At 42.5% G+C, this 11,769-nt stretch overlaps 1 protein-coding gene across 1 annotated transcript in view; it reads right to left on the bottom strand.

The window, feature by feature from the left end:
* Positions 1–11,769, bottom strand: part of TTLL5 (tubulin tyrosine ligase-like family, member 5) — a gene marked incomplete at its 5' end in the record, with an annotated part of 97,794 nt that overhangs the window by 46,342 nt on the left and 39,683 nt on the right. Inside the window, one exon of the mRNA XM_010283232.1 lies at positions 8,504–8,658. Within this exon, the coding sequence (XP_010281534.1) occupies positions 8,504–8,658 (155 nt within the window). The remainder of the gene's footprint in view (positions 1–8,503; positions 8,659–11,769) is intronic.

Genomic DNA, 11,769 nt, shown 5'->3' with positions numbered 1-11,769 from the left:
ACGCTCTTCTGGGAAACTTCCCAATGCCCTTCTCAGCTACACAACTGTGAACTAATTCCAACAGCTATGGCATGGTAGCATGATTTTCATTTCTACCTCACTACCTGCAAGACCAATCAATGGACAAAGCTTGAGGTCCCTGTGTGGGGAAGAGCCAGGGACAGATACAAATACTGCTAAAAAAGTTAGGAAAGGGGAGAAACCAGACATTCGTGGGATTCCCTGACAGCTCCGTGCAGAAGGAAGGGCTGGGCTGGAAAAAAACAGGGCCCCAGGTTCCTGCCAAGCTGTCTGAGGCCCGTCCTTTCCAAATAGCTCAAAGAAACAGCCAGTGCTCCCTTGTAACCCTTTCAGAACTCCTCTAGAAAGGCTGCTGTGGCCAGAGCTGCTCCTACAGAGCTCCACACTACAGGGGTCCCCTCATTCCTAGAAGGCTGTAAGCAGCAGAGTCAACCTCCCCCATGACAGCTACTGAAGTGAGAGCTACGGCCACATTAACCCTCTGAATACCACTCTGGAAAGCAACTATTTTAATGGTGATTGAGAGGTTTAAATAAATGCAGAGGAAAGGGAGATCTGCTGGTCACTTTACAACATGAAATATCTAGAACCTACACAGGACCTAAGAACCTGCGTAGATCTAAGATCAGGGATGGCTGGGGGGAGGCTATGAGTCAAGTACTGCAAGACGCAAAGATTCTAACTTTTTCTATATTGAATTAGAAGCTTATCAGCACAGAAACAGCATGTGACTTCCATGACAACCAACAAAATCCACCAGTGGCAGCTGAAAGCAGGAAGAGGAGAGCTCACTGGTGAAGAAAGGAAAAAAAAGAAAAAAGAAAAAAAGAATTGTATCAGCATGAACTGCCTATACCTGTTGCTCAATTTTACATTGACTGCAATAATCAAAGAAAAACAACTGCATATTAATAAAAAATTCAGTGTTTAGCATGGTCAGAAGCCTGCAAGATATTAGTATACATAAGTTACGAGTTAGAAAATAAAGATACAATAGTGTTACTTATATAAAACTAATGTTTTACTCCTACTTGATGTACTGTTTTCATTTCTTGTCATCTCTATAAAGACAGCCAGACAGTTATTAGAGGGCTGGGAAGATTTCCATTTAGAACTTGAAAAGAATGGTACTGTTTAGTTTAGGAGAGACAAATAAGAAGGGAGATAATAGAAACATAGAGAATAAATAGTGCAGAAAATAAAACAAGCATTTCTGTTTGCCTTCATGTAATAAGGGTGCAGAGATTTTTGGCAAATTTGGGGGGAAAAATTTAAAAAAGGAAACTTTTGCATAATATGTAATTCACCTGTGGAACTCACTGTTACAGCACAATGAGATTACAGTTTTTCCAAAAAATAAAAATATATGATTAACAACAACATCCACACCAGACTACGTAGAACAGAAAGTATCATGAGAACTATAATCCAGTTACTATAAGCCAGTTGTTAACAGGTGGAGTGTAAAAGCAAGCTTCCCCCCGAGACAGGGAATTTCACTGCTGTCCATCAGAACATTCTCTGTGCTGAAGATGGTGGTGGTGGTTGCTCCAAAACACAGGATGGGAGAACTAGACAGATTAGCAGCCCAGTCCAGGGTGGCAAATCCTATGTTTACATTAGGGTAAGGTCAGTTTGCGGAGACAGATGAAATGAGAAAACCATTATGCAGTATTGGCTCGGGGGAAAGTATGAAACTCCCGTCTCGCTCCCCTCCACCTACCAACGTGGGCTGCTTGCTGGGACTAATAGGAACAATCCTTGTATCTTCTCTGAAAGGGTCGTGCAGTCAAAGAGAAACCTGCCCCCCTCAAATTTTGAGAGCTACTTGCAAAAACTATAACTGCCCAAGGCCAGACGACAAAGGTAATGCAGACATTGTGCCCCCTGTGTGCACCTAGAGCCAGTCCAAGGGAGGCCCCAGGCTGCAGCTCCAGCAAATCCTCCCAGAAGTAGCTGAGCAGAGAGGCCACACTCAAACAAGTCCGCTGGTGCCCCGCTCTGCCCTGCTGCGAGGCCCCAGCTCTCGCCGCCGGCTCACAGCCCCAGCACTGGCTCCTACGGTCTCCCTGCACGCGGCCCAAACCCCCTTCGCCTCTGGAAAGGGTCCTGCAATTAATCTCACTTATTACCTCGGAAAAGTAACAGCGTGGCGGCTGCCAGCCAAGTCCGACTCAACAGCGTCTGGGGAGCCGAGGCTGCAGGGCCAGGCCTCAGACTGTCTGGGCAAGTCACGAGCTTTCCGCCTTTCCTCTCCCGGAGGCTCCAGACAGACAGAGCCAAGGCCTAGCTGTGGGAAGCAGGGATCCTTCAGGACTGTGCCAGCCCATGGTGCTGAGGCCCAGGGCGATTTCTGAGCAGGATGGAGAGTAATTGGACCTGCCACCACAAGTTTCTTTAGTGTGACCAAAATATATATAGAAAAAAATACAAGGCAAGCCATGTATTTCTGAAGTTTAAGTCAGCCAATTCACTTCCACAGTTAACAAGTTGTCACTGGTGACCCTGGGAGATGTGTAAAAAAAAAAGTAAGAGGTTGCTGGGGTGAGGGAAGGCTGTTAAGAGCACAAATACGCACGGGTAGAGGAAGAGCATGCACAAACTAGAGACAGGATGAGTTGCAATAACGTACAGCTACCCAGGCAGTACTTCTATTTTTCACCGACCCTCCTCAAACCTCCGCTGAGCAGAAGGTAATAATAGACCAAAGCTCAAATTCAAGGCGCTCAGAAATGCTGCTTCAAGGACCGTAGGCAGAATCAGCATGACAGAGCTGACAAGGAGACGCAGGCAGGGGATCAGTCACAGAAAAATCACTGTACCCACCCTCAATTACTCCTCCACCTCAAATAAAGAAAGTGAATTAATTTAGGCATTAAGATAAAGAGAAAACAGAAGAGGAGAAGCGGTATGAGGAGCAAGGAACAGACACATGGCCATGCTAGCAGAGGGCTGGACTCAGTGCTGTTGGTCTGCTGCTGCTCTCGCGCTTCTGTGCTGCTTAGCTAGGGAGGTGTTAAGGTCAACGCAGTTTGCTCAAACTGAACTGAAGGCCTATTGTGTAGCCCTCAGGGCCCACTGCTTTCTCCCTTCATTTCCTCCAGAGGCATCAATGCAGCACATTCTCCAAGTTAGCTTGCACCCTGGTGCTGTGCAAGCAAAGAGGCTCTGACCACTTGGCAAGTGTGGAACAGCACAGCAGTCGTGCAGCCTCTACCTTGCAAGAGACTGCTGGGAGCTTGAAACAAACGGTATGAAAGATAATAAGGTCACTATCAACCCTTAATATGCGGAACTACAAGGTGACACATATGTAACAAAGAGAAATAGATTTATTCTTATAAAAACTTATTGTTAGCTGCCAAGATCCCTGGGAATTCTCTCCTTACTTCTAGCTGCAAGCCCATACATAGTTAGCTCTTTCCCACAGCCCCTACTGCAACATCCATGCTGCTTCTGCCATGCAAAGCCCACCCTGGCCTAGCTCATGAGTCTTCCAAAAAAGCGAGACTGTCCCATCAACTGCTCGCCCTTCTGTCTTTGTGAGAATCACCTTGCACATTCACACATCTCTTGGCTATCTTAGTATCACTCTTCTCATAGCTCTTCAGAGCCTGCATAGTCAGGGTTTAAGCCTCATTCTTATTTTACATGCCACACCTCCAAAATTCAAAAGCAAAACTGAGGAAACAATGAAGACACATTCACTTTCCCTTTATGTCAAATGCAGCAAGCTGCCCCTTTAACACAAAGGATCAAGAGCGGTGAACCACAATTAACCTGTGATAGTTGTCTGGAGTCTTTCTGACAAAATTCAAAGTTTCAATGGAAATAGAGAAGTCACTTGCACCAGCACAGAACAAACAAAAGAGGTCAGAGATTCTTCCACATTCTCACAAGTCCAAAGGATACATACTTGGTGTGATCAGAGCAGAACATCTGAAACCTAGAACATGTGATACACGTAATCCCAGCAATAAATGAAAGCAGCCTGAAGCAGTAGTAGACAATGGGTGGGGAAGGTGGATATAAGGTATCCACTACCCAGCTAAGGCTAAGGCAGGCCAGCGATAAAAAGTAAGTCCTGATTTGGGAGACTGCAAAAGCAGTATAAGATTATCAGGGGGTATAGAACAGGGGTCTTAGTTTGCAAGCTGGGGCATGCAAGAGAGTGGAGTGTACAATTGGTTTTCTGTGTAGAATTTTTGGGATATAAATTAATACATTTTTTCTATTAGAACAGGCACAGGAAGCTAATGTTTTAAGTGGTACTGGATTTCCTGCACCCATATTGTTAAATTGATTTGTACGTGAGCAGTAAATACATGCAATGTGACCCAGAAGCACCTACTGTGTAAATGCTCTAACTATGCTGTGAACGGGCATGAAGTCCGATTCTCCTTCAAAAAGCTGCATGCTTACTGCACATCAGATATTTCCAGAATTTCCAGACATAAGGCATACTGTTTGGGGTTCCTGAAAGCCTGAGATGCCAAATGCCTAGGCAGCATCTTCTAGCTTCCCACCTCATTTGATACTTCCAGGCAAGTAAAAATAAAAATGAAAATATATAAAGCAGAGCCGGTTTGGAAACCTGGACATATGGCAGGTATGTGCACACAGTCGTGAACCCCTGAGCAGCTGCTGCTATCACTATCACTAAGAATGACACCGAAGCAAACCAAACTTGGAAACCTTTAGATCGAAAAATTGAAAAAGTCCAGTTTTATACAATTTAACCCAGATTAGACAGCCTGCCAACAAAACATCATTTCTCAATGAACCTGAGCACCTTGGCTGAAATTATGAGTGAAGAAGTATTTTGAGCATGTCAAGCAGTAAGAAGAGGAGAATCCCTTGTTTCTGACTGCAGTAGTCCTTCCAGGCTGTCTGGTATAATTTGGACTGCCATTCTACCATCTGAGTGATGACAGGGAAGCTTGGTTGCCTGCCTCCCCTAACCAAGTTAGATAAATCTGTCAGAAGATTAAAAAAAAAAAGCTGAGTACTTTAGAAGAGCTAGGTTGGTCTTGTCTTTAGGTTTGAGAAAGATGTTAAAGAACAAGAAGCCAATGAAACAGAAGTCTGAGAAAACACTGACCATTTCACTGCTGAATTTTTGCCAACTGAGTGCTCATATGAGTTCTGAAGGATGAATTTGAGCAAGGATGGCTGCTGTTGAATCCAGAGTGCCCACTGAAAACACAGAAATCTGTACCAGTTAGAAAGAAATCTTCCTCATTAGCTTTGGTCCAGGTCTTGGAGACTAAGTGACCTGCAGAGCCCAAGTTATTCTTCTGAGAAGAAATCCACTGTCTTTTTCAAAAAAACAAGTGACAAAGCAGTTGCAGATTGCAGTGCCAGAAGCTTCTAGGAAAGTCTACCGTCCCCACCAGGAGGGATTATGCAATTATTTGCCAACAGGTACAGTAACAGGAAAGATAGTTTGGGTTCTGAATCAACAAGCATCGTTCTCTTAAACACCTGATTTTTTACCTTTATTATGCAACTGAGAATGCTTTCAAGAGAATGCTTTTTTAAGAGCAGTTCTAGTAAGGTCTTGGCTTCAGTGACTGGAAATTAATTTCACAGGATAATGAGGAATCACTTTCATATTTGTTGTCCTTAGATTACATTAGTAAAATTCTGATTAAAATTATGTATGGGAATCTTAAATACTTCTGCTACAAAACATGTAACCACATTTAGTGCCTTTACAGCAGAATGTGAAAGGGTGACAATCCTGCCTAATGGATAGAGTGAGAAGCAGAGATAGAACTGGAATAGGGCACTGAGACAGGACTAGGGTTAAAGATTTGGCATAGCCTCAATGAGCTACAGAGGACAACAAAGGCAAGGCCGCAGCAAACGTGGCAGAGGCTGGCAGCCATGTTACGGTAGTCAGAAGTAAGCCCATGTACATCTTGGAACATCTCACCTCTTGTGTAGCCCTGCAGGCTTCTGCGTCTGGTGCACAGTGAAAGCCTAAACCATCATTTCAGTGGGAATAGGGCCAATGCTTATAGAAAGGGACCCAAAAAAAAAAATCTCAAAAGGCACAGCAATGCAGATTTATAAAATCACATTTTAACATATCCAGAACCGTTCTCTGTCTCTATATTACAAACTTGAGATCTCCTTTGCCTTTTGGCGAGCAGACTACTGATTTGGCACCTCATCTCATACAGTCAAAAGAATTCAACAAAAGAAGGGAGAGCTTATTTTGAGAAACGTTTAGATAAGTCAGTACTGGGAGAGTGGAAATTAAAGAGGAGGAAGATTTGTCAGTAAGAATAGCCCAAAACCTATAGATTGCAAGCATCAAACTAAAATTTTCAAACAAACCTCAACAGCACTAAAATGGCTTAGATTTACCACAGAGCCATACAAAAACTGTAAGGACTGAGTTTCAGAGGCAGATGTTTGAACTGAAGCCAAGTGCAAGCCAGATAAGAGACCCATTTACAAAACATTTCCATCCTTGCTGAATTCTACGACTGATAGACCAGAACCTTAATGGAACAAAACAGGAAACTTTTCTTCAAACAGTCATCCAGCACTGAGCACAGGCTGACACCCATCAGATGACCCTCTATGAACTGCTTGCTCCAATATAACAGATTAAGTAGCAAAAAAGGCATTTACAATACAAGATAGCCATCTCCATATATCATGGCCTTGATATTCCTTTTGGAATTCTCTCATTAAATAAAAGTTCACAGCCCAAGTAATCCAGCACTGCCTCAAGAATCCCTGTTTTTCATTTCCAGATTTACATAAAACTTTTAACTCTCTGTATTCTGGCCATTCAATACAAGCAGCCATGAAGATAAAGTAATTCAATAAAGAGTCTTAAGACACCTTTCTGTCTCTTGCTCTGAGGATAAAAATAGAGCAGCTAAAGTACTAAAAGACCAAATGGTTCATAAAAGGTTTGAAGATAGGATCTCATACCAGCTGTGGCCGGACAGTTCTGAGGTACTTTTGGATTGCTGTACAAAATAAAAAAGAATTTCTAAAGGCACTGAACTATGCATACAATGCTAGATGAAGCACAACCCTGTAAGTCATTCAGAGTGGAGTTCTGGGCATTAAATGGTGGGTTCTCAGATCTACAGGTAACATATAACTGAAACTGTTTCAGAGCAACATGGTAATTACAGTAACTTCTGCAGAGTTCTGCAATAGAAGATTTTAATGCTGAGTAATCCTCTTCCAGCTATGTCTGTGAGTCCATGCAGAGGTGCAAGCAGAGTTGAGAAAGGAACAGAAGCTCTAGGACAGCCTGCACTCTGCTGCGCTCTCAAGCTATGTAGGAGGGGAAGGCAGTTGACACCTGTTGGATAAGTTCTTTATTTGGATTAGGTAATAGCTCACCTGGCTGGCCTCCAAGAATCACCACCACCTCTCTCAATAACTCTAAACCCCAGAGGCAAACATTATGCTGGAACAGAAACAGGTCAGGAATTCATTTCTTGCATTCCTCTTCTTTGGGCAGGATGAAAAGCAGTGACTGATGAAATAAGAACAATTTTACTTTCCAAATCCCATTCCAATCCTCCTATTGAAGGACCCATGTGGGAAAGGATGACCACTCAAGTCACATGCCTTTCGCCCCATGTGCCTGCCTCTCTCACCTCCCTCCATTTTCCAGTAGTATTCAGGCACCAAAAATCAGTATTTTCATGTATACAGTGCTTTCCAGTCCTAAACTCATGTGTTAGAGAAGTTCTGCCTCATTATTCTATTTTAAAAGACAAAAATTAAGGCTTATGCAAAGGAATAAGTAGTATTTACTAAAGTGACAAAGGAAGAACTCAAATTTTCAGCAGTTCTAGGCCTATATTCAGCCCAGTCTATTGCAGCAAGCTCACCTTGCTCCTAGCTTCCAAGATCCAGAATGCTTTGGCGTTAATTTTGCTGCTCTTTCAATCCCAGAAAGAACGGTTTTACTGCAGAATCACAGTCCTCTGCCCTGAGTCCCATGAGTATATCAGCCATAAATATAAATTCCAATGTCCAAAATTAACAAAGAGCATAAAGAAGCCATATGAAAAAGAAACTGTTATGAACACTGCAAGATGCTGCTCTTTCTTCGCACAATCTAAACTTGATATTCAAGGGAAAAGCATGATGATGAGGCCTTAGTGGAGTTTTCTGCAGTATCAGATATAAGTTTGCATTCTGCATGTATGTTTCAACACCAGCAAACCTAAACTTACAGATGCAGACATGAGAAATGATCAAACAGACATTTCCCTTTCATTCTACATGTTCATCCATGCCTTTATTTCACCATGAACCTGCTAGCTCTGGGAACATAGCTCTGTTTTCATAGGTCAAGTTTCTAGGACAGTCCTGAGAACCAGTACTAGGTCCTTAGATATTATCTTCTGAGCAAGAAGCCAAACACAAGTTACAAATGAACTCCTGAGTGCATTGCATTCTTCTTCAAAAAGCTGGAGCAGCAATTTTAACTTACCTGACTGCTGAAGTGACAGATCTTTTGTCAGCTATTTGAGTGTCTGACCGAACAGCCCACAATGACCCTCTTTTGTTGAGTGGTGATTGGTAGCTCTGTGAGGCGGCTGCATTCCCCTTGCTTATAGCTCCACTTGCCAAGTTCAGGTTTGTTAACTAAAGAGGGAAAAAAAAAAAACCACAAAAGAAAAAGGAGACATCAGAAAGTTAAAAGCCAAGAAAAGAGCAAAAGGTGTCACTAAGTAAACTGAAGAGAGTATGCACTAAGAGAAATAAGACTGCTAGAGAGGGGAAATCTTCAGATGCAGAAAAACTGTGCTAGTTGCATAAAGCGATGGGAGAGATGACACTGACAGCCACCATGCTTAAGATGAATTCAAGTACCAGCATTAAAACTACAACCCTTCCATTCACAGCAGAACAAGAGAGGAAAAGGACAAAGAGGGGGCAAAAATCCCAGAGAAAGCAACATCACATTGCTGCCATCTGAAAAATTAACTCTACATGCACTAATCAAAAGCTAGAAGCTCCTATTACACTGAGCAGAAACCAGTGTCTGCTCAGTCATCATGAGCTGTGTCACTAAGCCAGCCATATGCCTGTGTCCTCTCTCTACCCCTCTCTATGCATACACACAGGCACAACCCAACAGCATATGTACCTTGGATATAAAATTCAAAACCAAACTCTACCACACATGGAAGAAATGTCTCACCCAACCACTTCCAAACTGTTCACACAAGTAAATGCACTAGTTAATGATAACCTAAAATCATGTTAGGCCTATGTTTGTTATATTACGCTCTAGAGAAATTATCTGTGTGTTTTAAGCACATAAAAAGTATTCCATTGTTTCCTTCTCTGAGCATTCTTCTTGCCTTGCTTATCTTCTTGAAAGATCAAATTCTGCAAGCACACACTATCTGTTGGTTTACTGACGAAAGCCTAAATACATAACGTAATGCTATCTACTACAGCAGTGTAAGTATTATTTTACATTTAGGAAAAAAAAAATTGAAGGTTACAAAACACCACAAAGATTGCAAAACTAAGATTCCCAGTCAGGAATTGCCAGAATTAAGTTTATGACTGCCTTTAATTGCATGATCACATGTTGCTTTTTAGGAGCACAGAACACACCTGGTTCTGCACCAAGATTAAGGTCATATGGCAAGCAAGACTTACCTGTATTCGCCCTGCTCACTTCTGTGGCAACCGGAAGGCGTATAGCCAATGAAATATAGGACACAGACAGAAAGAAGAGTCTAACGAATAGCCCTGCATCTGCTCCAGATCACAAAGGTGATACTTACTTAAGTATGACTTAAGCACAGCTTGTGAATTCCCAGTTTTGAAACCTTAATAATGCTCTTTTACTAGAATTTGCGTACAGTTACTCAAACAAGTACATACCAGCTTCATTGCAATACACTACACTCATACCTACAACAGACTTGTGCAGGACTGCAGACCTCATATCCTCTGACTGAACTCTGGAACATGAACTAACATTGCAACTGGCAAAACAGTAGGTTGCCACTCCTTTTGCAGTTTAGTAAAACAAGGCATCTAAGTACTTTTTAAGTTCAGAAATCTTAACTCCTACTTCAAGTTCTGGACATTAAATTATAGTGGCTATGCACTAGGCTTCTGCCCACTTCTCTAAAAGCAACTGTTTTCGTCTCATCCCTTCTCAGCTCTCTTCTTCCCCTTTCTTGCTCCTTGTCTGTGTGTCATTATTCTCATCTAGTCAGTTCCAGTGTCCACATTTCAGATGTCATTCTCCTTATTCCACTCAATCCAGTTTCGGTCTTACAGACTTCCAGCACTGGCTTCCCCACTACTTCTGGCCCCTGAGCCACACAATTTCAGGTCTAGAACTTTCCATGGCAGTAATTTGATCTGTCTTCCCACACTTGTTGTTCTTAGTTCCTCTTCCAGTTACTCACATGCCCTATATCTGAGGGGTTCTAGTTTTATTCCCTTCCCCAGTCTGTTCCTTTTGTCAACCTCTTCGTTCACTCAATCCCAGAATGTGGGCTTCTCATTGGACCACATTTACCACACTGCCATTCCTTCCATTTCTGTCCTTTTGCCTGAATGGTTCTGAGAGTCCTCTCCCAAATTATGTCCAGGTCCAAATTTCACAGTCTCCTTGTCCTAGCTGTTCTCCACACTTTGGCAGAATTCCCACTCATTCTGCATTCAACACAACATGGACCAGGTCACTGAGAACACAGGAGAATGCGGTCTCAAGCCTTAGTACTCTAGAGGTGCAAATACAGAGAAATTCAGCTTAGCATCCCCAGTGTGGAAGGAACCTCCAGGAAGCTGAGAAGCTCTAGCAAGTGCTGCTGAATATATTTCACCTGCAGCTTTTCAGATAGTTACTGTGCAATGTGGGACATATCAGGCAAGCTTAGTAATGGACAGTGCTACCCATCTTATATGGAAAATATTAGGTGTCATTTTGGTACCTCTACCTCACCTTTAAATGTTTTTCTCTTCTGTAGAATTTAATTAAAATTTAAAGCATTTTCATTGCAATAACTGAAAGCTTCAAATCAGGTTTAGTCCTGATCGTGCCAGGCACTATACAAATACCTAACAAAGAGTTTATTGTTTGAAAAGAAGCAAGAATGGCAAATGAGGCAAACACAGAGGCCAACATGGTAAATGAAATAGGTTATATACAATTCTTATCTTGCCAGCAACAGTGATCACAACTTTGCTAACACATCCAATGTGTGAAATGAAAATGACTTTATCCCATTTTCTCTCCTCATCATCTTGATTCCATCATTTAGCCTGATGAATTATGACTTCACCCCTGCTCTATTAATGCGATACGCTTCTCTCTAATACTGTATCATTGTTTATTTGAAAGCTGTCTTTCTAAGCAAAGCACGTGAGCAAATAGCTTAGCATAGGTAGTAGGGACATTTCACACATTCCAGATAGACAGGTGTTTAAACTACAGCAGAATTAAACACAGGCAAGGGATCCAGAATGAGGGAGAGAACACCAGCAGGAGTATAAGGTTTAGCTGCAGCCAGCCCACCCAGATGGGTGTTACTGCTTGTTATGCCATGCACTGAGACATTTCAGCTGCTACAACTAATTTGCCAGGATGTTGCCTTGGTAGATTGCTGGGGCGTCCCTAAATAATCTGCCTTGGTAGATTGCTGGGGCACCCCCAAATAATCTGTGCTCAGCAGAGTGGCTTCATTTTCTACTCATTAGTCTCCTGTGCACCTGATGAAACTG

The sequence above is a fragment of the Phaethon lepturus genome, unplaced genomic scaffold, assembly GCF_000687285.1.
Source record: "Phaethon lepturus isolate BGI_N335 unplaced genomic scaffold, ASM68728v1 scaffold10033, whole genome shotgun sequence".
Classification (NCBI taxonomy): Eukaryota; Metazoa; Chordata; class Aves; order Phaethontiformes; family Phaethontidae; genus Phaethon; species Phaethon lepturus.
This window is presented reverse-complemented; position numbering and strand designations above follow the sequence as displayed.